This window comes from Equus quagga, chromosome 3 (assembly GCF_021613505.1).
Source record: "Equus quagga isolate Etosha38 chromosome 3, UCLA_HA_Equagga_1.0, whole genome shotgun sequence".
NCBI classification, from domain to species: Eukaryota; Metazoa; Chordata; class Mammalia; order Perissodactyla; family Equidae; genus Equus; species Equus quagga.
Genome location: NC_060269.1, coordinates 79,317,870 through 79,345,622, shown reverse-complemented (window position 1 = coordinate 79,345,622; position 27,753 = coordinate 79,317,870). Strand labels below are relative to the sequence as shown.

The window sequence follows — 27,753 nt, the reverse complement described above, 5'->3', positions numbered from 1 at the left end:
ATGATTTTTTGGTGGCTGGCCCTGTGGCTGAGTGGTTAAGTTCGCGCCCTCAGCTGCAGGTGGCCCAGTGTTTCTTTGGTTTGAATCCTGGGTGCGGACATGGCACTGCTCATCAAACCACGCTGAGGCAGCGTCCCACATGCCACAACTAGAAGGACCCACAACGAAGAATATACAACTATGTACTGGGGGGCTTTGGGGAGAAAAAGGAAAAAAATAAATCTTTAAAAAAAAACGATTTTTCAGAAAAAACTTAAAGTATATGCTCCTTTTTGATAATTTTGGTACTTTTGCTACTATGTAGCCTTAAAAGGCAAAGATTCTCCTCTCTGTCTTGGACCCCAGCAGAAACATCATGGGAAAAATGTGACAAAGGTACTTAGACCTTCATAAATTTTCCAAAATACTTGATAAATTGTGGACTCTAGAAAGAAATAATTGTATATTTTTAAAAGTTCCTACCCATTTTTATACATCACAGAATGCAAGGGAAAACAAAATGAGTAAATCATGGAAAAGTAAACATAATTTTCTGTTTAATTTTATCATTCAATTTGGCCTTGGCATGGTGAATGAGAAAAGTGGCAGTTACAAACTGAGTAATTCAACTTAATGAATATCAAACTGAAAATAAATGTCAGAAATGTGCATTTTTTTCTAAGAAAAAAATGAGGAAATTTTTTCCAGTAATTTATTTCTGGATTAATTTAATATTATATCTACATCATATTCAATTTTCCTAGATCATCTACAAATATGTCCCTGGCTAAACAGCTCCATGTGAAAAAAGATATTATTTAAGCATTCTGTAAAGGCATAGTTTATATATTTGATTTCCAGATATTAAATTATATGTAAACCATATTTGGAAAATACCCTTTCAATGAAAGAATTGAAAACAAAAAGTACATTTCATATATTTGTTCATATATTGGTACCCTACAAATGGCCAGGGGCTTTAAATAATCATTTCTAAAGTGCAATGCTAATATTTTTTCAATAAAAATAGGCAAGGCTGGATGAAAGCCATTCTGAAAGAAGGTATGAGAGAGAGAAAGCACCCACTTGTGTGTGTGAGAGAGGGGAGGGAGGAGGGAGAGAGACAGGGTGGAAAGGAGGGAAAAAAGAGAGGAGGAGGCAGAGAAAGAGGCGTCATTAAAATTTTAACAATGTAATCTTTATGAAGAAGTTATTAACATAAAAAACACCTATCAAAAAACCCTTAATTTTTGTTCTTTTCCAAGCCCATGGAGAAAAGAAAATGTCCTGCATTTTCAACTAGTCTTTTTTTTTCTTTTTAAAGATTGGCACCTGAGCTAACAACTGCTGCCAATCTCTCTTGTTTTCTTCTTCTTCTTCTCCCCAAAGAACCCCTGTATGTAGTTGTAGATTCTAGTTGCAGGTCCTTATGGTTGTCCTATGTGGGACCCACCTCAGTGTGGCCTGATGAGCGGAGCTAGATCTGAGCCCAGGATCCAAACTGGTGAAACCCTGGGCTGCCGAAGTGGAGCACGGGAACCCAACCACTCGGCCATGGGGCCAGCCCCGCAGCTAGTCTTTTAAAATTCAGAGTTGATAGTCAACCTCCCAAATCACAGTGGATTCTGTTACCACCATTAACCTTCAACATAAAGGGCTATTGCAACCCCCAGCAGAATTCTTAAAATCACTATGGGATTTTAATCTTAACTGTTTCTTTCTTTCTCTCCTCATAGTGAATTTGTATCTATATTAGACTCTGCTGGGGACAACAGCCTGTATTCCAAGTCTTATGTTTTCATAATTCTTCTATTCAAAGATTCCAAAGTCTTCTATAGTTTCTAGTTTTGAGCAACACAAGGGACCCACGCAAAGAATAAGAAATCAAAGGGTCCCTGACTTGTAGGCACATCTAGTAAATTACAGCGTATTTCAACCACACTAGCTGGATCTGGGGTCTATCTTTGCTTGGGTTCGCTCAAAGAACAGCCCAACAGAGAAAATTCAGTTCATGCAGCCCACTGAAGGACACTCTCAGGAGAAAGGGAGGGAGGGAACAGGAGAGGACAGAGGAGGAGCTAAGCAAAATTCTGGCCTCAACTAGAGTCAGGGTTCAGCTTCTTGGAGAGGGAGCTCTGAAGCATGAGCTGCCCACAGTTTTGTTCCCACCTGGAGGAAACCTACCAGGCAAGGCAGCCCCTGGTTCAGCCAAAGGCAATTCTTTGGGGAAAGGGACAGCTGTGAGCCTTGAGCCGCCAACATCACAGCAGCTGGGGGATGCGTGCACTGGGCCAGTAAAGGAGATCAGAACAGGGAACCAACAGCATCCACTGCAGCCGCTCCTTAGAGATCTCCCATCACCTCTCTTTTGACATAACTGATCATCTCTGCGTGTAGCAGAAACAGACATTAGAACAGACGAAAAGTTATGATTGTAGTTGGAATGAAATGTGGCTGAGCAATTGATTATGGGTAAACCTTGTGAAAGAATGCATGACTGTACTGAAGAGAGAGAGAGAAAGTAATAAAAATATTAGAAATTTTCAAAACAATGATTATACTAGTTTCACTAAACTGACAATGATGCTACTGTATTCAAAGTTGAAAGAATAAGATAATTAACAAAAAAATTTTCATAATTGCAGTTAAAATGATGTGCAAAAAAAAATCAAATGTAAACAGTCAATTAGAGTTCCAATTCCAAATACACAATAAATCAAATTGAAGCAATGTTATCTTTAGGAATAAATGTCAAAAATATCATTCCCCTAATAAGGTTTTCAAAAGCCTTAATTTCATCTCTATTAGAGGTATACAAATAATTTATTGATTTTTTTTCAGAAGAAAAATGAGAAGAAATATATATCAACCCAGATAGGAGCCAACTAAATAAGCAGTTAGAAATTTATTACACCAGAGATGTTACTTAAATTCTAGAAATTATCACGGTCCATGCTTAAAATAATTATTAGTTTATGCCTGGCTGGTTCACCAGGTCAAATATCATGCTTTATGCAACGTTACCCTTCAGCTTCAGGGCACACAATGCTTTTTCCATAGTGGTAATGCGATACATGTTTGGAAAGCTGAATTGAATGGACTTTGGAAAACTACAGATTCACCAGTAGCTTTAATTCAACCAGTAATGGCTGAATCATCAGGGAGGCTCAAGGGTGTGAGGGTAACGTTAAAAGCTGCAGATCAGACAGGTCAAGGCTTCAATCCCAGCCCTGTATTTGGCTGTTGGACTTTAGAAATTACTTTAAACTGGCAGAGCCTCAGTTTCCTCATCTTCAGTACTTCCCTGGCTTGTTGAGAGGATTGAAAGAGAGAATGCATAAATGGCACCTTGGGTGTTTTAAGCAACTGGGCCTATTCTTATTGCTGTGGTTAGGGAGAGGAGAAACACGCACTTCACTGGACGTTGCAATCTGGCAGGCAGCTGGCAAATGCCCACCTGCATGCAAGTTTTCTTTGGCCTGTGCTGCCTGAGAAATTTCAAATAAAAATTGAGATTTCCGGCTTTTCTTGAAAAACTAGAAGCTGTCCCCATATCAGGCCCATTCTCCTGCAAGGAGAACCTGAAGCCTTTTTCGTCAGGCAGGACTGTACTCTCTGGTTTGCCACGGTCCCCAGCAGAATCTGTCACCCTCCACTGAGCCCAGTTCCTCACATAACCTCATTGGTCCCAGTAGGCACTGGAGCTTGTGATCACTGGATTTGCCCAGGAAGAACAAGACTCAGAGGCATGAAATACAAACGTGCATGGGTGCAGCTGAAGATGCAGTGCTCCATGGTAGAAAGCAGCTGGAACTGGGAGCCAGGGGACATGAGTTGTAGTCCCAGGTCTACATTAACACCTGCGTGAACTCCGGGCTCCACAGGGGTCTGTTTCCTCATCTGTAAAATACATGTTCTGGGTAGGTCAAGTTTCCGAACACAAGGCAAGTCACTTCCCCATCTGGGTTTCAGCTTCTCATGTGTTCTTTTTAAAAAATGATGCCAAATTAGTGGGTCATGAAGCCTGGCTGAATTAGAAAAAGCCCTCCCTCTACATGCCCCTGTCAAAAAAAGAAACACTGCACACAGAGTTGATGGAATACATTTGGAAGCTCAAATGCCAAAAGGAAGTATAACATACATAATAGTAGCAATTTCGAGAATGCCCTCCCCTGTGTTGCTGGCCTTCTGCATTAGTTCTAACTGAGTAAATATAACTAATTGTTTCCCCAAGTTTATTCTTCTTCCTAAAATACCAATGAATTCTCAAGTACTAAAGTAAATTAGATCTGTTTTATAAGTCTTCTAGAGCAAAATTCCAACCTTATCCTCTTACAATTGCAGAACTACATTTTGAAACTTGAAGACTATGGCTATTTAACCACTATTTATTCTTTTTGTGTTTTTCATTCTAGAAATTTTTAATAAAACAACTTTTGTAAATTCCACGAGATAAAAGGATGTGGAACACATGGAACTCAAAATGTATCACTGAAATTCTCATGCAAGGTAAGTACTTTTTAAAAAATAACCTTATGCAATTCTCATATCAACGAGCTAAGACTGTTTCTAAAAACAAAGAGATATATATACATAGCAAATATACCTTGCCTACGTCCAAGATACTTGTTTGGAAATATTACTTCTTTTCAGTCCCAAAATCTATTTTGACCCTTTCAGTTGAATTTCAACATGCTCTGAAGTAGAAATCAACCAAGACAAGTAAACCAACTTATAGCAGGTTAGAGTGCAGGCTTTCTCTGTTTCGTGCTCTGTCATTGAGTAGCTACGGAGCTTCCCAAAATGAATGTGTTGACAGAGCCTCTGAAAGCAGATGGCTATTTGGTGCCAATTCCCAGTAGTAGAATGACAACCAGCAAGAAGGGGAGAAAAGGAGGCAAAACCAAGCTTGGTAAAATATATTCTACGTTTTTAAAAACAACTCTTGATTTCTACTACTTAAAAAAAATAATCTGTTACTGCAAGCAAACTGTTTTACCTCCCAAAATACCTTTAATAAAACATTCAAATGGCTTCACAGAAGAGTGTGCGTGCACAGGTAACGCTCTCTCGGTTAGTGGACACGGGCAAGAAAGTAGCTGTTCTGGTTTATCAATTATCCTCTTCAACTTCACGAAAGGGAAATAACTTTCCAAAAACACGGAACGAAGTATACTTAATTCTAAAACCACTATGAATATAAACTCACTTTTTCCCCTGAGTGATTTAGAAGGTACTGCGGGATCTTGCAGTCTCCTGGGAGGGTGATTATGCACCCCATTTACCCAGGACAATCCCAGTTTATGCTTGTTATCCAGAAATAATTCTTAATAGCTTCCCCATTCACTCACAAAAATGACCTAATTTACGCAATAATTATCTCCCTACCTCTGGGTCACTATAACGCATCAGGTCTTTTATTCAACACACTGCAGATAGACAGACGTGTATGTTCAATGATAAGATTGTACCCAATTGAGAAAATGCTCAAAAAAAGAGTTTACCAAACCAAATATAAGTAAATACACTTGTACACAAATTTTAGTCAAGACATACTTAAATTTAGGTTAGGTAAGTAACGAAAAAAATTTTTTTAATGAACAATAATTAGAAACAGGTTAAAATAACTAGACTAGAAATAAAACAAATGCGTTACTTGCAATATCTATGAAGTTTTAAATTTGTGTCTTAAAATCAAAATTAAAGCCAAAACTATTTAAACAGTCACCAGAAAAGAACAATATTCCAAACACTGTATAATGAGTTAATTCAAGTTAAAATAAAAAAGTTGAATATGGGCCCTAAATGGGCCTCTCATTTTCCAAAGTTGAAATAATATTCTCACAATAAGTCAATTTTGCTCTGTCTTGGGATCTCTGAAACTACTCACGAGGATGGGAAAATGATCCTAACATAGTTATATTACCAACATTATGAACTAACAACAAAAATGCAAAAGAATAATTATTTGCATTAATTCCTTCGTGAATAAAGGAAGTTGAGAGTTCAATTTTAGTCTTTTTAAAAGAAAACATAGCACTGAAGAAACCAATAATACGAACCAAGACCTGTGTTTAATATAGGCACAGAATCACGGCTTTTTAGGATAAAGTTTCAAGTCAAGTGACGATATTAAAAAATCAATATAAAAACTCTACAAATAAGTTCAGATAAATAAAATCAAGTGACAAGAGTTGACTGAACTCAATTCAAGGAATACGGCCAGCTTCAATTCCAACTTTTTAATAACTAATGATAAAAACACATGTATTAATATAAAAAAAACCAGTGTTTTTCAAATTTCACACTACTTCGGACTTTTCCTCTATTTTCTTGCCTTTGATATTGCATTATACCAACTACTTAATAAACTGTATTCAACGAGAAATAACAGATTAATTCACTTTTACTCACAAGATACATGACTGCAAATTAGGGCTTCTGAGTAGTGTTCACCAAACTAAGTTAATAATGTCAAATTAAAGAAAGACTTCTGATTCCTATTTGGTAAGCTGTGCAACCTTAGGATTTTTGAAATATTAGAGTAGCTCTCAGCCACTGTATCATTCTTCATGGTCTTCAAGTTGGAATTCTATAGAGATAACAGTATCAATATATATTTTTGTGTATAACATTTAACACAGTAAAGCATTCCTAATTGCTTTTATGATTATTATTTTCATATATTTTAGGAAAAACGAATTGTCTATTTTCATAGACATAATTAGCAGGTCAGATAAGACTAGTGTTTGTTAAGAATTATGAAGACTTTACTTGGGAGCATGGGGGTGATTTTTCTATTAATCTAAAATACTAAAGTTTCTGTATGTGTGTTTTTTAATACAATTACCTCGAAATTTTCACTAAGATCCACCACATGCCTGGCTGTAACACTCTACTGCAAAATCACTTTACACTCTTCTCCTACATTCTTCCCACATTTTTGTTTCACATTTCTAAAACCGGAAAATACCAGAACTTCAGAAATATTCATTGGCATCCCATATACTGTTTACCCTAGCAATATTCTTAGTTTCTCCAAATGACCAAAGACAGTAAGACAAAGTTTAAAAGACTTTACTAAAAGAGAACTAAGTAAGGACATTACAGCTCTCAAACCTATTACACTACCAAATTCAAAATTAATATCTATCAATTATTTATCTATATTTTCAAACATTTGTGAAAGATGTTAAGCAAGACATTCTTACCTTTTGAATTTAAATTCTGAGTTTCAGAATTTTCACATAAATCTCTCTGGCACTTTCAATTTAAAGTTACGTGAAGAATTTTGGCTAATTATGGAAGCTTCTACAATTGACTTGGAAGCAGCTCTGCAGGTTGCCTGTGTTTATCCATTTTTCCCACCCACGGAGATTCAGGCAATGGGTCCTTCTCCCCTCCATATATCCTCTGAAGAAAACGGGAAATATCTACCATGGCAATCCTCTACCTTCAAGCACTGACATCATTTTGTAAACATCAGAGCACCAAGGAGACCATTACTCAAAATCCAAACAAGTTTTAAAATATGTAAAACTGCATTTAAAAGGAGACGACAAACCTGTACAACTTGACAAACTCAAACTCTGTTGCTGAGAGATGCGGTAACGTCTGGCCTAAAGCAGCTTAGCTACAGAGTATGTAATAAAACAGCTACATTTGAATTGGAGACTCATTTCGCACTGCAGAAATGTAATGTAGCCCCGGGAGAGCAAAGGCAAAGAGCTATGCAAGAAATCAGAGACCAGGGCTCTGTAACTCTTCACTTCAAGGCAAAGACAAGAGCTGTTAATTGGAGAAAGCCAGAGGGAAGAATTTCTTTCAAAATTGAAAGGGGAGGAAAATGTGAAGAGGTATAGAGAGCACAGAATCCCGCACAGCTATAACAAAACATTTTCACTGGCCTCTCAGTTAAGTGAGAGCATGAGAGCATGAGATACATTGCTTTATTCCTTTCTGGAAATTGGCTAAGAGTTTATCCCAGCAGAAAGTTCTAGCACCAAATCACACTTCTCTCTCCTTTCATCTCTTTCAAAATATTTTTATATCAATTTGCCATCTTGTAGTTTAGATATTCTATCTGCGATATTCTATCTTCCTAACAAGATTTTAAGTTTCCTAAAGACAGGAACCATATGTTCTACTATTCTCTCATTCACCTTGCTGCGATATAGCAATTAATATTTCCCGAATTATCTCAGCTGTCCTGGATTTTTTTCGCCATAAAATAAGTTAAACTGAACCATGGTTTGAGAAAATATACTGCAGGTTAAAATAGTTAGAAATATATTCTAACTTTAACATCCACCAGTTCTAATCACTTCTTTCTCCTCCATGTAAATTTTACATTTCATTAGAATGCAGGCAATTACTCAGATGCTTTTTTACACTTACATAAACTACGGGCCCTAAGTCAGGCTTAGGTTAATTTACATGAGGAAAACAAGAACTCCAAGTAAGTCAAAATATGCAGATAAGTGACAAATCATGAAAATATTATTCCTTTTTTATTCACCTTTTTTTTTTTAATGAGGAACATCAGCCCTGAGCTAACATCTGCTACCAATCCTCCTCTTTTGTTTGCTGAGGAAGATTAGCCCTGAGCTAACATCGGTGCCAATCTTCCTCCACTTTATATGTGGGTCGCCCGCCACAGCAGGCTGACAGTGGTGTAGGTCCGTGACCGGGATCCGAACCTGCGAACCCAAGCAGCTGAGGCAGAGCGTACTGAACTTAACCAGTAGGCCATGGGGCTGGCCCTTCAACTGTCTTTTATTCATCTGTTTTTAGGTAATTCTTGAATCTCTCTTCCATATTTGGTGTCCACTTTGAACAAGGACTGAGACCCTCTACAACCTGCACATATATTTTTAGATGGAGTTATCTTAAGCACAATACGTCAAGTGTGACTTAAGTTTATTTTAATTTAGCTACAGAGCTCTTTTCCTTCATATTTTTGAGGGCTGGCCTGTCCTGGTAAATTTCCAGAATAAATCTTATGTCTTCCTTTTAAGTAGGGCAAGATCTTGACACACAACTACTGTGGGAGCTGAAGGCATTTCTGGCAAGAGCAATGAATGAATGACTTCTCCACTTGTTTTCATAGTAATAAATATATGTTAGCATTAGGCAGGAAAACAAATATTGCCAAAGATACATGCTAAGCAATCTGAGAATGAATGGGGTCATACACATGTATCATGACTCCTCTGTCTATTAGAATGTGTTAGCTTCCATGAGGTTCATTCACTCCCACAACACAAAACCAGCAAAAGTGTATGTGTACTTGGAAAAGAAAGAAAAAGAAAAAGAAAATTTTTTATTTAGAAATGTAACAAACTACCCAGGCAATTATATTTTGTTGGGTTTCTCTAGTCTGCCTATGCCTATTATATAATAGAATTTCCTCTACGTTAATATAAACCAAAGCCTTTGGAGTACAGTTTAAGATGAAAGAAGAACATTAAAATAATAGTGCACTATCAAAACAACTTAGTTAAGTGTATTTCTTAAAGGGGAGCCAGTATTATAAATTTAAATTTAACATTTCTTTTATAACCTGATTACAAGTTTTTATTGTATAGACTTTATTGTATGGATCATTATTCTCTCTAAGTACCACTTAGAAAGGATGATGGTATTTTATTTCTTTTAGAAAAGGGTGAAAATTGAAAAATGCTATCACTGAAGGGAGAAATTTTGTGCCACAATTGGCAAATGTCTAATAAATTAATATATAATATACTAATAAATTTTAAATTGTATGTGAAAGTTTTGGGTTGCCTTAAATACAGAGTTTCTTTTGTTTTTATTCTTCATCATAAAATTACAATGGAGAAGAGTAACTTATGTAATTGAAATAAAAATTTTTGGTCACACATGATTATGAAATCAATGATTTGATGGCCTTTGAAGCCATGAAAATTCATTTTAGAAAAGAAACTAATTTTACATTCAATTTATTCATGTGCTACTTATTAAAATAAAGAGTAAATCTTTATTTACACCATAAACAAATTTTTTAATAACCAAAAAAGTCTAATGTTATTAAATCACCCCTTTTCCAAAAATGAAGTCCAGTCTTGTTTCAGACTTCGCATCTTGATAATATTTAGGCATATGGAAGAGGTTAATTTGCATAAAAGGAATTTATTACATTTTCTTTTGTTTCCAAAGAAATCTTCTTTTAATACTGCCGTAGAGCTAGTTTTTGTTTAGATGTCTTTTGGTCTAAATTGACAGTCTTGAAGTCTTGCCTAAAGTAATATTTGAGTCTTTAAACATCTCTCTGGCATTCCATTATGGGCACCTGCTGCTGATAATTACAGGTCTGTCTCTGAACCACTTCCTCTGCTTTGTGTCAAGGCAGGATTCAGGCTGCTTGATTACAAACAACTACCAGTTAGAGACCACTGCATAGCTCTCTGCGGTAATTATTCAGGGCAAGTTGGGTCTGCATTTACTGAAGTCTTAACAAAAAAGAAGCAGTTACTTGTTATAATTTCCTCTTTGCTGGCAGTGTAGCATAATCCATAACATATTTTGGTCATCTTAACAGTGCTTATGAGAATATCTGATTCAATAATGCTTGATAATGATACATTTCACTGTACCATTTCCTAGCCTAGCAAATAAAATATCCTGCCAGAAGATAGTAGGCTGTGGTCCTACCTAAAGAACTTACAGACAATAGTCAATTATAGGGAAACAACTGGGTTGAACGTGCACCCAAAAACAGATTTATTTTTCTTGACTCTGGGCCGCTCTACCTCTAGTCACAAACTGGCCCCCCACGCATTCAGATCATATTCATACTATCATACTGCTACAGTCCAAATGTTTGTGTCCCCCCCAAATTCTTCTGTTGAAATCCTAATCCCCAAAGATGATGGTATTAGGAGGTGAGGCCTTTGGGAAATACTTAGGTCATGAGGGTGAAGCCTTCCTGAATGGGTTCTTGTAAAAGAGATCCCACAGAGATCCCTTGCCCCTGCTACCAGGTGAGGACACAGAGGGAAGATGGCCGTCTATGAACTAGAAAGTGGGTCCTTACCTACCACCTTAATCTTGGACTCCCAGCCTCCAGAACTGTCAGAAATAAATTTCTGTTGTTTATAAGTCACCCAGTCCATGGTATTTTGTTATAGAAGCCCAAACAGACTGAAACACATACTCTGTAAGAGACTTGTTTACTTCATAGTGGAGAGAAAGAAGAAGAAATACTGTATGGGGCAATTTTTGATACAACAGTAATCCCGATATAAAATAAAATTTCTTCACCCAATAGAAAGTCAACTTATTTTAGCAATATTCTATATGATAGAATTCTACAATCGAATCACTGGGAAGGTTCTCTTGGGGACAGTGGGGTACTGTTTGACTTGCAGACCTCTTTAAGTCCCAATTCTGTGTTTAGGCAATTTGACCAAACCAATTAGAGTTGAATGGTCCTTACATTGCTTACTCATCAATTGTTTGAGGTTTATGTCCTTCAACTACAAGAGAATCCAAGTTCTTTATTACTTAACAGCCTCAAATTACAGGGTAGACAATCTGAAGCTAGTTTCTGAAGTAAGTGTATGGAGCCTGACTTTTTAGGCAGAACCTAAGAGACGGTGAAACTTTCACTCCTGAGACTTCCTTGTTTTCCACCTACAACTTCATATTCAGCTTACTCTATCCAGTAGCTCTCAAAAGTGAGTGATGAAGAGAACCTAGAAAGTTCTAACTCTAACACCAGGAATAGCCAGCAAAAGTCCCTCAAAGATGTGTTATTTATGCATGAACAAAACACGCATTCATCTAACATCATTCAAAAGGTCTACATGACATGCCAACCGTGTGTGTCAAGCACCATGTCACATACTCAGATACCAGAATGAACATGGTTCACGCCCTCTTCACACTGACATGCTGGCTGGGGACACAGGGAAGGTGAAAGAGTGATACTTTGGGGTGTGAAAAGTAGCTTTATGAAGGAATGAAGATCTAAACTGAGAAAAGAAGTCAGCCAGCAGGAAGGGATGGAACATGAGAGACTAACACTTGTTCATAGCAAAAGAAAGAGCATCAGCCGCCATCTCATGAGGTGTAAGAACAAATCTCTCTGTCAGCCACCATAAGAAGTTGAGATCCGATTCTAGACGTAATGGAAAGCCGTCAAAGAGTTTTAAGAAAAAGAGCTCTACAGATGACGTTCATTAGGATTTGCCTGGCTTCTGTGTGGAGGACAGAGGAGAGCGGAGCAGGACAGGAAGCAGGAAGAACCTTCTTCAGTGATCCAGTTGAGAGAAATGAACTTATGTGAAACACATTTAGGTAACATATGTCATATTTTCTAAAATAACATCATTAAAGGGTTGAATATGCGTAAATGTTTGCAAACACGTAAATATATGAGACTCTATGAAATAATTTAAATTTGTGTGTGTGTGTGAGGAAGATGGGCCCTCAGCTAACATCTGTTGCCCATCTTCCTCTTTTTTTGCTTGAGGAAGACTGTCGCTGAGCTAACATCTTTGCCAATATTCCTCTATTTTGGTGGGATGCCACCACAGTGAGACTTGATGAGTGGTGCTAGGTCCGCACCCCGGATCTGGACCTGGGAACCCTGGGCTGCCAAAGTGGAGCGCTAGAACTTAACCACTATGCCACCGTGCTGGCCCAGAAATAATTTAATTTTTTATTTGTTTGTTTTAACAACTTGGCTTTCTGAATTGCTCCCCTCCCCCCTCAAGAAAATATTTACAAATAAACATACATTCTTACACAAAAGTGATACTGTTCATAACAATCAAAAAAATAAAAACACATCAGTAATCACACAGCAAAACTTCCTAAGACAGTTTAATGTCCAGAAAATTAAAATTTTGAGAAGCTTATCTTTATTAACCCAGAAAAACAAGTATAGCCTAGGAAAAGAGGTTATAAATACAATCCATCTTTTTAGTGGTTGTGGTTTTTTCCCCTTGCAAATCTTCAAAGAAAACTACTACAAACCAAATGTCATATACAGCAAGAAAAACTAAATAAGCAGTTTAATCAATCATTAGAAGACTTCTAGGTTGCTTCTGTTGGGTTCTTTAAAGGGAATAAGATCCTATAAAGATAAGAGGTTTTTATAATTATGTAGGGATTAAACCACACTCTTGATTCCAGAGTTCTTATTAATTTTCCCTTTAAAAAGTAGGCTGTTTCCTACGGTGCTGCACTAAGGGAAATGGGGGAGGGACAGAGTTAAAAACCAAGAGTGTTAAACTTTGCTTTTTGGACAAAGGAAATTACAAAGGAACCAGTGTTCAATGGGCCTATTAAACACACGGTGTTTCCTGTGTGGGTATCATTTTGGTGTGGTGAATGAGTTGTCCTTGTTTGTATATTTAGTTACTGCATCTATTATATTCTGCTTGCTCAAGGTCCACAATTGCATTATTTAGGGTTATAAATGTTTTGGGTTAAGTTCTTCCTATCAAGTTTACACATTTTGAGGAAAAAGGATTTTATGTTTTGTCTTATTTTAATTTTTAAATGAAGCATTTTAAATATAAAACAAAAGAACAGAAGGGATTATTTAATGTCACAGTGAACTAAAAAAGATAATACTGACTACTGTCTGAGCTGAGGGCATTCTCTATGTCCAGACTTTTTTCAAAATAATGTTGTTACTTACGCAATGGTCCTATCGCAGGATCAGTAAATGCTTTGGTGTGTTAAAATTTCTGATACAAGTGAAGAAGATTAGTTGTTTTTATTCCTCAGGAAAGAACTTAAATGTTAGCAAAAAGCAAAGGATTTGGTAATTTTTTCCAGCCTTTTTACTAATACTTGTCTTTTCAAGTATAGCCAACATATATTGAAAAAAGTATAAACTGTTTTTTTCTATTGAAGTTTATTAGACACTAGTTTTAATGGAATATATTCTAGATTCAGAATCTAACACAGAAAAAAAAGAAATCATCTAAACTTGCTTGTCCTTAAAACTGAAACAAACATGTTGACTTTCCAAGAGTTTTAATGTACAATTAAAATTTCATAACTTAACTGGATATAAAAAATCTGATTTTAAAAGCTATCAATTTCTTTTAAGAATTTTACCTTTTGACAATACGCTTTTGTTGATTCATATGACATGTTTCCACCTGATGGTACCCCCAAATGAATGCAAACCTCTCATTCTTGTGATATATTTAATTACGTTCATAGGAGTGCCAAATGGAAATCACTGTATAGTACAGACTTACATCATGAAAATACAACAGCAAGTCTTCACTTTTGATAATCCTGTTAATCCTCACAATCCTATGATGTGAATATTATGATGATGATGATATTCTACTGGCAATTGTGGAGTGAAACTAAGAGATTTTAACCTCGCATGCTATTTGCAAGTTTAGGGTTTAGTAGTGTATTCACCTTTACCAAGAGACTCATGTAATGGCTGGCATTTCCCTAGCACAGCTGTCACAGGAATACTCTTGGTTGCGGACATGAATACTTTTTTCAATGAATTTTGATTAATTTCCTATGTCAGGAAATTATCAGGTCCACACATATGCATACATGTAATATTTTTAATTCCCTAACACTCGTAAAAAGGAAATGGGAAACTGCAAAAAAGAAAAAAAAAGAGAAAGATCTAAAACCATTCACTAAACACGGTCCTGACAATTACACTAAAGAAAGGACATTATTAAAGATTATTTTAAGAAAAGTTTTTCAAGCATAAATAAATTCAGTTTAGCATCAAACCATACTATATATCACGTTCACGCAAGTTTTTTAAAAACGTAATTCTTCATACAAAAAAAAAAAGATACACTTGTAAAACTATCCAAGAAAGTAACAGTATATTAACATTGCAGAGTAATTTTTTTCCAATTCTAATGTAATAATTGTTGTACTTCAATCAGTCTAGCATCATCTTAGTTTCAACATAATTCAATTTCATAATACTAGTTCATAGATGTGCACAAATTTATTGTGTGGCCAAATACAATGACATTCTTTTTTCATCTTGCAATAGAATTAAGTTTTATGCAATAGAAAAGGAAAAACATACGGAAAATAGTCATTTTTAACAGATGTTTTAATATGGAAAACATAAAGTGGGTTTAGAATTAAAAATCAAAGCCCACTGGTTGAACTGAGGCATATTTCCATCTGTTATTAATGTTTGAGTTACATACGAAAGACGAGATTATTCATCAAGTCCCTCATGCAATATGCTTGTAAATGGGATTTTGGTTAGGAATTTAATTGCATAAATTCTGTCAATGCAAGCTTCCCATTCATTCAAAACAAGCCTTTACAGTGGTCTGAACTGAATTAGACCAGTTAACAACACCAAAGAGTCCTTCTTGATTTTATTAAGAAATGCTTGTATGAAAATCTGTGAACATAAAAGGGACATCTCTGTCACCCCATTATGATGAAATAATAGTAATTTCTTCTTTTTTCCTTTCTTTTTTTCCCTTTCAAGCAATGCAGAGTTATGTGAGTTTTTTTAATCATGTAAAGAAAAATTAATATTGAAATAAATAAATAAAGATGTGATCTCTCCGGTTAGACTTATAAATAAGTTCCAGGTTAGAATGATAAATAATTCTGAATACTAGAAAGCGTGATGAGAATTCAAGGGCCCATTGTGAAAATATGCACAAAGCTTATGCCCAAGTGATTGGGTCATAAGCTTAAGCAGGGCTCCCCTCCCGACTGCTGCCTGGAGAGGGTTGCACTAATGGTCTGATAACGGGGGGTGGTCGGCACAGAGGTTCTCCTAATACTTTATAGTGGTGTGAGCACGGCAGCCCTGATAAATGACTGCCCTGTGCTGGACTCACACGTGAGATTACAGAGCAGCCCTCACTTCGCCTCCACAATGGTCTCACAGTTAACAGAACACTTAGAGAATTCTTTAAGATGAACTTACTAAGGATTCTTGGATTCTAATATAATTTTCAGTAAAAACTTTTGTTTTTTCGGATGATTAAAATAGAAATTGGAAAATATTCAAAAGATAGAAAAGCCGGGGGGGGGGGGCGCGTTATATGGACACTTCAACCTTTGACGCCATTGCAAGCAACATCATATTGCTTTCAAAACTATTATCAGAGTAATCACCTTAAAATATTAACACATAAGAAGTTATGCCTCTGTTCTCTTTTCTTAGTTGCCTTGGATCGCCCCTCACATCCCCCCAATTACACACAGATCAGTCTAAGAGGGGCTTCCTATTGTTTCAAAATACCCTGAGAAACTGAACATGGAGGCTAATAGTAAAAAATTACTTTACTTTAAATGAATATCTCAAACTAGTGCACGTTAATATGTGCTTCTATGGAAACAGCGCTTTCTGGATGTCAGCTTAAGCTTCTCCATATGATTTTTCTCAAAGGATCCCTTTTAAACCCATCACGACCATTTATTATCTTCTTGTTATATAGACTGTTACTTTTGTTTCATCACAAATCTCTGCCTGTTTATTAGCAGCCCTGCCACTACTATCAGATGACATTTGTTTTACTTAATGTATGTAGTTTTAGAAAAAATGATAGAACTGCTCTTACTGCATTATATGAAACATTCCAGTGTACATTTAGCTGACACTGCATCAGCTGCTATTTAAACTGGGCTTAGCTAATGGGCTTTTAATGTCAGCAGGGTTACGTGCAGTTACTGGCTATTAGCAGAAATGGCTCCTTTCTATAAAAATCACTTTTCCTCAAGTGTGTTGTTTGAACATTCCTTTCCTTAATTTAGTGACTGTCATGACTGCAAAACAACCTCAAGGACTCTGGAATCCACTGTTATCTTTAAGACCCTCTTTTTAACCTTGCAATTCTGCATTAAACAGGCAACATCCTTCATTAGCATTTAGACTTGTAATCACAAAACTTTGTGAGGCACTATTATTTACTTTGCTATTTTAGCAGAATACTACGTAATTGCTATGAAAACCCTGTACAGTCCATGAATGTATCATATGTATGATAGAGAACATACAAAACAATTTTCGGAACACGAGCACTTATTTGCATCTTTTAAAATCCTAGTTCAGCAATGCCAAGTGATGTAGAAATGTATGGTAATAATTAATATATATTTATATATTGGGGTATTATATAAATATTTCTATATTAACTTGTATTTAATACAATATTGAATATAAGCAACGAAGTACGTCATCCTTCTATCCAGAATGAAATTCTGTATATCCTTTCATTAGCAACAACCTTTCTTCCCCCTCAATTAACTTTACCTTTCTTCATTGAAATAAAGCTTTCAGTGGATATAATGGAGAAACCTGGAAATAAAGCCACCTCCACAGCATCTGAGCGAGTCCAAGACAATCATATATTCTGCACCCTGGAAACATAACTCTATTTGATTAAGAAGTTGAAATATCATCCCGGAATTCAGGGAAGAGCAATACAACTGACCTCTCCTTCAATCAGCCCACATGAGAGGTCACCTCAGGCAGGATGCTTACCGGGGAGATGCTGTCTCTCCTGGAGAAAAAGCCCCGAGTGTGAATGAAGGATTTTTACCAGTGCATGCAGGAAAGCTGACGTTCTCCTTTAGTCAACAAATTGTAGTCCACTGTGTAGGAAAATACGGAAGTCTTCCTCCACGTGTTTGCAATAAGCTAGTGAAAGTGGAGATCCCCTAGTCTCTGTCACTTGGAGAACAGGAGAAAACTTGTTTCTATCAGATAAGCCACTGCACAAATGAGGATGGGGTATCTCTACTGTGCACTATGTAAATGACTCAGCTACTGGCCGAGAGCAACGCACTTTTTGCAGGAAAGGACATAATTTTTTAGTTAGAAACCAGTGATTGAATCTGATTCCCTATTCCATGACTACATTTATGAATTTTTTCACAAGTAAAAAAGTTTTGTTTTTATTTGTTTGATAGCTTCTGTTTGTTTTTTAAGGATATCGCCAGGGCTATTTGAAAATGAACTCTCCTAAAACAAAAAAAGTTATACATGCACACACAATTTGTGCAAGCGTGTGTATACTCACAGAGAATCACTGAACTAAATTTGTCTACTACTTGTAACTCTTCATTTCATTAAGAGTCTGCCTGGAAATACCCTCCTAGGAAATAATTCCATAGTTATTTAATTCAATAAAAAATGACGTGTGTATCTTTCATGTGAACGTCGTTTCTAATAAATCCAATAAACTGGTTACCCCCATCCCTAATGGGAAAACATAGCTATTTTTAAAACTTTTCCTAGCCATCTTTCTATATTTTTGATCATGTTATAGTAATTAAACTCTAACTTTCTTCACTGTGGTCCTTTTAATTCCATATATATATATGATGCAAATATAAACAAAAATAAATATACATTTTGATCAATACATAAGAGAAAGACGTTGGCAACATTTTTTTAATGTACTATAATTATACGAAAGATAAAACTCCACTTAAGCAGATTTTTTTCTGGGACAATTGTCCCTGAGAACTCCAATATAATTCTCAGAATGATATCCATTTCTGATGTACAGGTGAGATTTAAAACACAACGTTGGTATTGTTATTAACAACATTGTTTAACAGAGTAGCTCAGGAGATGGCAAAGCACTTTATAAAGACCACTGAAGGATTAATTACATATTCCACTAGTGGAATATACTATCAGATACAATGTATCGGTGTGTCACTGAATTAAGTCTAGATTTCTCACACAAGCAGGTCTTGCCCAAATAGTTCCAAGTAAAATCCAAATCTAACTTCTCTCCCATACACACCTTTTAAATACTTTCTAAATTCTTTTGCTATTTTAATTGAAATAGGTGCAGATCAAGACTCTATTTAGGCAAAAGCTTGAAGTCAAAGGGCCTGTTGCATAATATTATGATGAGATACTGATCTTAGGTCTCTATTCTGGATAGCACAACTAACAAATCATTTGAACATGCCTGTTTTTCCTCAGCTTCTGAGAGCAGTTACTGAAATGGGCTTCTGTTTTCCACCAAGCTGCGTGCTTGGCTGGTGAGGGCTGTAGTAGGCTGGGAGGGAAATGTCTTAGGTTCTTCCAACCCTTGAAATTGATCCGTAACACATTTTAAACCTTACACTCTTTCATCTTCTTAGGACGATCCAGAAGAAAGAAGGAAAGTCGCTAAAGAAAATGACAGGCAACGTAATTACTGTTTTATTCAGAATGACTTCAAGATTGCTTCTTGCTAAACTTGCGCACTTCCACTGGGTGGCTACAATGTGTATATTTGGCAAACTAGTCAATGGAAGATAAAATATATCATTTTCACTTTATCAACAGCTAAATTCAAATGTCAACATATTTCACACAGACATCATGCTCAAAGTGAAATTACCATTACTTACTATGTCCACCCAATCATGAAGTTTTGTTGTGGTAGTAATTTGGTTATTTATTTGGTCTACATTAGAGATAACACAGGTCTCTGAAAATCACGTATCATAAAACAGCAACAGGGCTTTTGTCACTATCATTTTTATTTCCTGTAAATTTTGAGAATACCATTTGCTAAAGAGTCCTCTTTGACCTAGTTTTGAAAGGATTTTTTTAGGTTCTTGAAATTCCAAAAAGATATTAGAATGATTTAAAATATTCAATCTGAATACAAGTAGCAAAGTTGCAAATTCATAGGGAATAGAATAGTCTAAAATTGCTCCCTTTAGTTTTTATCTTACGTTATCAATATAATTCACTATGCCTATAATTATAAGTGGATATTATTATACCACACCCCCTACCATTCTGCAGTAAACTTCTGTTGTCTAAGAGAAAGTACATTATGAATTAATTTAAAGTGATTACTTTTCTATACAAACGGTATACTTTACTTCTAGCTGCTCTTTTATATTATTGTATACGCTGATTTTCTTGAACTTTGAAAAACGCCAGCATTTCCACTCAGGAACATATTTATTCTTACAACGGGGCTGCAAATATTTTTTAATATGCAAGCACTAATCTGTTTTTATTGGAAAAGAATGTTCATATATAAGGTTTTCCTTCTGAATAGGAAAAAAAGAGAAAACAATAAATTATAGTTGAGTTCAAGCAGTCCGTGATTAAAGAATCAATTAAGACATTGACTAAAACTGAGAAATGGCAGCGCTCATCAATAAACCTGTTAAATGTGCTGAGAGAGTTTCTGTTGTTTCACGTCCTTAGTTAGAAGAGCAGATAACACATGTTCATCTACCTGAGGCATTTTTATGGCTCTCATAATTGCTGAGAAATGAAACTAGCCACAGGACCCAAATGACAATGACTAACAGAGGCAAAACCCCTATCTTCACGACATTTTAAAATAAAGATGACTGATAACTCTGGAGTTAAATCTGATTAATCCATATCATTTGTTACCATGATTGCTTTGGGCCCTCACAGTCAAAGTCAGAACCATAGCAGGCACATCACTATCATCAGGGCCCACCTGGCTCCTGTCCCCAACGTTCCACCACCCACCGGCAATGAGCTATGGTCGGTTATTTAAGGAAAACACGGTATTCCCCAAACACGGGGGTTTTCGGATGTTAGACTTCACATCTGCCACACATAGCACTTCTGAGCCACAGCTCACTGCTAATAAAGGATTACTGACATAAGGACAAATATCTGCATATAGGGCACTTTCAAAGCTATAGCTCACTTTCTAAATTATAACTTCAATTTAATGAATATCACAGTAACTCTAACACAATGAACTCTGAGTGGAAGGCTAGATACGTTTTAAGCACCTATGAAATCTAGAAACATCCTTCTGTATATTTCAAAACGTCATTATATAATCCTAAGGGAGCAACTTTTTGAGGGGCAGAAATACCGAAATTGAGAAACTATACTACAACTTCAACCCCAAACTTTTTTAAATTCTGAAATTATAACACAATATTTTATAACATTTTGTTCATAAAGAGTACAAGTATTTGCAACTTAATATATGTTTTGGGTTTTCATGAAAAGGTAGAAATTCTTCTGAGAAGTCTAATCGGGTAGAGAAGATAAAAATGTTTACTATTTCTGATCTTGTTAGCTCATAAAATTGTTACTATCAAATGTTTTGTTATTAAAATCTCCATAAATTTGGAGATGACAAATACTTAAAATGAGAAACTATAAATTATTCAATTATTGGATTTCTTTTTAAGAACTAGAAAAAGAAGAGGCTAGTATTTTAATAGCGCTCAAGGCAAACTTACTCTACTTCAAAAAAGTTGCATAAAAAATAGCACTGAGTTTCTGTTCTAGTTCAAACATCCTTGAAGTAAGTGATACTGGGACAATACCCAGGTCTCAGATTCATAGAGCCATCCTCCACAAATACAAAAGCAATAAAGAAAACAAATAAAATATGAAGTCAAAGAAGGGCCCATATGTAGCTACAAGAAGTTACATTAAAAAAGAAAGAGAGTAAGAAATTTGGGGCTCTGTAAGTGCAGACCAGGCAATCAAAAATTAAAAGCAGAATGAAACTACTGTAGGAGAAAGATCTGTCTTAACTTTAACAACATAAAAAGCCCCACAAATCTCTAGTTTTATCTTACAAGTTAGCCAGAAAACAACAGTTGCATCAAATATGAAAAAAATACCAATAACCATTAAACAAGTAGAAGTAATTAAATGTGAACCTTTCTAAATATACATTATCTAGATTGTCCACGTTGTTCTAAATTGTGATACTAAAACTTTCTATTGCAAGTGTGGTTTGAATATATGAAAGTCCTGGTGAATTTGCTTTGCCTTCAAGTCAACCTATTTTTCCATATGTTTCTTTGGGTTGTTTTAACATATTTGCAATGTTCTTTAAACTATACACTGTGTCTATTTTTTTTTTAAGAAAACTATTGAATTTGCATAAAATGCTGATTTTCCCCAAACCCTTATCTGAAATCCTGGGGCTTGACCTTTTTTTTTTTCATAAAAGTGTTTATGGATTTATGAAAAGTTATCTTTCAATATTCATTATAAAGATAGAAAGTCAAGAGTAGAGCTTATAGCCAGGACTTAACTGGCAATGACCTAACACGGCAGTTTGAGAGCGGGTATTAGGTTAACTTTCCCAGAGAGAGCAGAAAGGAAGAAATGAGGCTGTGAAGGGAGAGAGCTTCCCACAGGCTGTTCAAAGAACCACGCACAGCCCAGGAGTTTGCAGTGGGCCACCGTGGAACGTCTCCTCAGACAGCTCCATTTGCTGCCCTGGGGAAAGCAGTGTCAGCAGCAATCTCCACTCTGAGTTCAAAACTATTGACCTTTAATTTCTTTAACTTCTAGATTTCTTTGCCAGTGATTTACAGAGTTGGAAGCCAAAGAATACTGCTCTAAATACTTTACATGCATTAATTCATTCAATCCTAACGTGACAACAGTGTATATTACTTTCATTTTACATCTGAGGAAACTGAGGCACACAGACACTAATTAACTCACTCATGGCCATACAGCTAGGAGATGGTGGAGGCAGGATTATGAGACAGTGGTAGCCAATAAACTAACTGGCTGAACGGGCACACATCACTAAGAGTCTTAAGCTTGTGCCTCCCCAAAGACAGACCAGCATATATTAAATCTAAGTAGTATTTAATAGAAGACAGTCGCAATGCAAACTTGGCTTTAAGAACATCCCACTTCCAACCAAACTACCACTCTTCAGTTGCTCTGTGTAGAAACCTGGAAACTCCCCACCACCACTCACACTGGAACCCTAGCCTGACCTATGTTTACCATCTCTGGAGGCTTCAATCTAGAAAGTCCCATACCTGTGCCCACTGCTAGATTCAGAAAGTGAATTATAATTACAGGCTGACAAGTCTGTCTTCCCTGAGGGCTGAAACTCTCTCCTTCAACTCTGTGTCCCTAACAAAGAGCACACAGTCTGGGACATAGTAAGTGCACAATAATTGTTTGCTGAGAACTTTCCTACTAATGCAATAGGCTATCCAAATGAGCTAACAGGGTTTCTTGTTTGTGGGGAAATGTGAACAGGTTTATTTTTAACTGCTGCAAATATAAAAGTCAAACTAAAAAAGATATAGGCTAAAAGTGCAAGGCAAGAGCCTGGCTCAATCCCCACCCTCACTATTGTCCCCATTATCTTCCTGAAGTGGCTGCAGCCTGTAATTTTAATGTTTCTTCTGAGAGTGACTCCCTCTGCTGCCCCAGCAAAGCCATGACCTAAATCAGAAAAGTGCTAAATGCAGTGACGGCCTAACAGAGCACACGCTCGCTGTCGGCACTAATTGGAGAGCAGAGCATACATGAGAGAACAGTTATCTTTCAGTCTCAACCATAATTCTAAATAAGCTAAGAGGGTTTGCCAGTGGAGCTCATGCCTCCTTCATGTCCTTAGGGGGTTTGCTTAAAAAAGATCAGTTTGAATTCTGATCAGGACAATCAGCTCCCAGACTACAATGGGAGATGCTCAAGGACCCTGTTTTATTGAACTCTGAATCCCCAGTACCCAGAACACCAGGCCAGGGAGTCAATAAATGCTAACAATCTAATGGTTCCCTTTCTTTGGGATTGTTTGAAAAGTTTATTCTCTGAAGCCTGTCAAACATTCCCTAAGATAGAATACATGAAATTATTTTTGTAAAGAAAGGTAAATTAGCCTATTTTTCCTTATTGCAAATTCCAAATGTGAATTTATGAATTTGCTCCTAAAATGGAAAAATATATGGTGAACTTGTAATGAAATTCAGTTATCTTTCATGCCAATTGTCTATTTGTAAATGCACGGAAGTAATTTTTACCCTTTTGAAGAAGCATATTATTTGTTTTTAAAAACATTATAAATTAACTTACGATAACAGAGAATTATCCCATTATAATTAGAGTCTTCAGTAATTTTCTGTTCTCGGTTTGGTGGTGTTAACACTCATAACACTAGTTGGTGCTAGATAAGCAGAATATCAGTGCTATGTAGTCCAGAAATAAAACACATTTATAAAACAGGAGGGCACTAATTCTGCAGGACACTGATCACACACACACACACACACACACACACACATGCACACACTGCCTTTTCCTAGGAAAGTCTTTCATGCTTGGAAGTGAGAAACACCACAAATTCCCTGGAGCTAGGCATTCCCAGCAATCCTGAATGAAACAATTAGGGCAGAGTCAGAAAGGAGAAAGTTGTTGCCTAAAGCCCAGAGCATCCCGAGGACCTGCTTAAAATGATGGCTGTCTTTCTCTAAACCACACTTACAAAACACAGCACACTCACAAATAACACCCAATATGTTTTTATCTTAAACATCTGTTTTCTTGGCTATCTTCGAAGAGATACATATTTTCTAAAACTTTTAATTTTTCTAGTACTTCTCTAACAATAGAATAAAAATGTCATCCACATCGTAAAGTGCTTAAATTAATTTTCTTGCCCTAATTGCATATGTACTTCCATTCATAAAAATAGTTCATTCTATCAAGTCCTCAGCACATGGAAACCATACTTTGAGGGAGTAACTGCATCTTTTCTTTCCCTAGTGTTCTAGTCCAAAGAGAGAAGAGAAATGAGAAGAAATAAGAAGGAAAAAGGAGGTCTGACCATCGGACCATTATGAAAGCGTGATTCTGGGAAGAAAGTGTAACAGCGGTTCAACAGTACGCAGACTTGGGGAATGAGTTAGAGTGATGCTGATAGAAGCTGATACTAGAGTTTGTTGCTTTCTACATTTCTGATACCTAACAGACAACAAGGAAGAGCTGGCATCCTGGAACATGGAGGATAACAGAGATAGAAGTGGTGGAATGGTGTCTTTCAAAGACCACAAGATACAAATATAAATAAATGGTTTATTCCCCAGGAACTGAAAGAACTAAATAAACTAAAAGGAGAAGAACAGCACTGAAATGCACACACCCAACAGAACACATTTTATTTTTCCACTTAAGATCAGACGAGCAGGGTCAATCTTCAATCTTTGGCTTGCCTGGTCTATAAGAAGAAAAAAGTTCAAGTGGCAAAACTCAGTCTATCCTGAGTATCTTTTCTTTTAATCTCGTCTCCCTTCTTCTTTCAATATTAATCCATTTACAATCTCCTGTTTGATTATCTTTATTGATCCTTTTTCCTACCCAGTCTTTCTAATTTGGCTGTAGTAAGCTCTCGGCAGAGATCCTGTCTCCTGTTTGCCATCTTTGGGGACTTTAACTTGTCCTTTTCCCAAAGAGTTCTCTCACCCCATCCCCCTCGACTCCCCACTCCCACCCCATGGCTTAGCCCTTTGTGTGCCCAGTAACAGCAGGCGAATTCCACAGGGAGTCACGCGGTTGATTCCACAACTATTCATCAGGTTGCTCACTTAAACTTCCAAACAGCCTCCTCTAAGCACCCTTGGCTGCAGCCCCGAGAGCTTCTCGATTTCAAGAGACCTACAAGTTCATACGCTTCTCAATGGAGATTCCTTTATAAAATGGACAGATGAGCTCTGGAAGTATGCATAAGAAAACCAGGGCAGGACCTTGGGGATGGGAGGCATCTGGCAGGAAGGGAAGGAAGGATTTATGAGCGTGGCCACTTAGCGAGGCAGCAGGAAAATTTACTCCCGAAGTAGCTATTGCTAATTCACAAAGCCTTGCTAATCACTTACCTCCCCACCCGGACCACACTCGCCTCCGCCCAGCGCCCCCTCCACCTCCAACGCCCTTGCCCCCAGAGCCTTCGCAGAGCAGAGGCAATGCTGTCGGGGATCTCCACTGTCTGAGCATCGCCCGGGGAGTTGAGGCTACCGCCGCGCCTCCACTGCTCTCCAAATTTGGAAAGAAGTGTAACCGAGATGATGGGATCCCCGGATTACCACCTAACGCTGCATAGGCTCCCTCCACCCCCACCTCACCCCACCCCAAAGAAAAGTTGAGCTGCCTCCTCTGAGCCAGCGACCACCACAGAACGGGGCGAAAAGACCCAGGTGGGCGCTGGGCATGGTCAGAAGATTGGAGGCCCAGGTGACCCGAGAGAGACCCCGGGGGCGCAGCGTAGGCTCCTTCCTCTCCATCTCCTTTCCACGCAGCTTCCCCAGCGCGGAAGGCTGCGAGCTGCCGCTACTACTTCAAACTCGGAGGACAGGAGGCAGCTAGGAGAACTGCCCCGGTGCCTCTCCTCCTGCCTTACCCACCCTAACTCCAGGCCGCTCTTCTCCCTCTGCCGGGTTTGCCCAGGGCCGCGGACACTCATTTTAAAGCTTAGACGCATTAAATTAAAATGTCAGAGTTATAAACTGACTGGTTACCGCGGGGAGTTTCAGATTTGGTTTGAACAACCAGTCCGTTTCCCCCAAGCTCTGGGGGTGTAAGTTTCTCCGTCGCCTGATGGGAGGGAGACGCGCAGCAGGTAAGCGTGCAGGCGCGCGCACCCCCCGGGGCCTGCGGCAGGCTGGGTCGCGGGTCCGGGCGCGCTGTGCTATCTCCACAGAGCCCCGAGCGGCAGCCGAGGGGCACCGGCGCCTGTGGGTCCTCGGCGGTTATGGACACATTTCCTTAGCTGTGCGCCCTTCGACGTCGGGCGTGCTCAGAGACTTACTGAAGATCCCGCAACGCCAGACGTGGCACAGCGCGGGGAGCCTCTGCGCATCAGGATGCATCTATGGCATGCCACACAGCCACCCGCACCGAGAGTCTCTCCAAACCTCAGTGTGTACAATATGCAACAACGTGTGTGTGTGGAGCAGAAAGTGCAAAAGACAGTCAAGGCGCCCACATGCCCAGAGACAGATGCGCGTCCACACCCTGTGCGTCCCTGGTCCATCCGTGCCCATCTCGGAAGATAGATTAAAAATAATAATAACCAAAGCTTCTTGACTAGTTGGGAAAGTAGAATTTAAAGTGATTTCCAGTTGAGAGCAACGAGGCGGATTAAGGAAGCCAGGAGAACGGGGGAGGAGGAGAGGAAGAAGGAGGGAAGGAAGAAGCGAAGGGAGGTGGCCGCGGAGCTCGGCGGACCCCCTTACCTTGAGCGGCCGAGCCGGTGCCGCTGGCGCTGAGAAGGGCCAGGGCAGGTAGCACGAGCATTTGCAGCACGTATCCCAGTCCCAGTCCGCAGCGGGCCGCTGTCGCCCGCAGACCTTTCCTCATCGTCGACAGAGGTGTGCCGAGGGGAGCCACACAGACGCGCAAACAGCGGAAAGCCCCACCGGGCGGCAGCTGAATCCGCGGAGCGCGAAGCAGTTCGAAGAAATAAAGATAACCAAGCGCCACACTCCACTTTCTCCAAGGGCAGGGGCCAAAAGGGGGTGGAGAGGAGACGCTGAGGAGGAGTTTGGAGGTCCCTCTTTCCCTGTGCCTTCTAACTGGCGGCTCTGCGAGCGGCTGCTCTGCCCCCACTTGGGAAGTCCGGGAGGCGCAAGGCGGCCACCGCGCCGCTCCCGCAGCAGCAAGAGCAGCCGCAGCTCCGCCGCGCGCCGAGCCTGGACTGCTCTCCGGTCCCCTCGCCCGTGCCGAACGTTCACAGGCCCGAGGGTGGGGGGGTGCTGAGAGGGGAGTGGGAGGCGGAGGGAGGGAGGGAGTTGGGCACAGTGAGGCGCTCCCGTCTCCAATCTCAGTGTTCTCACACCAGCGGAGAAACGGCCCGGCTGCTGCTGCTGGGTGGCCAAGAAGGGTCACCTCTTAGTGTGGGGCGCACGGGTGCGCGGAGCTGCTCGCCGAGGAGGCTGGAGGGCGCAGCCCAACTCCACTGGGGGCTAAGCGGCGGCGGGAGCGCGCCCGCCCGCGTTATGTAAGCCGGGATTGGAGGGAGCTGCGCGCCCGGCGCCGGAGGTGGA

General features: G+C 38.6%; 1 protein-coding gene across 2 annotated transcripts in view; it reads right to left on the bottom strand.

Moving 5' to 3' along the window:
- UNC5C (unc-5 netrin receptor C) overlaps positions 1-27,404 on the bottom strand; it is a 351,791-nt gene extending 324,387 nt beyond the window's left edge. For both annotated transcript variants that reach the window (XM_046655649.1, XM_046655651.1), the window contains exon 1: positions 26,944-27,404. In XM_046655649.1, coding sequence (XP_046511605.1) covers positions 26,944-27,067 — 124 coding nt within the window. In that variant the 5' untranslated portion in view covers positions 27,068-27,404. The remainder of the gene's footprint in view (positions 1-26,943) is intronic.
- Between the last annotated feature and the right edge of the window lie 349 nt (positions 27,405-27,753).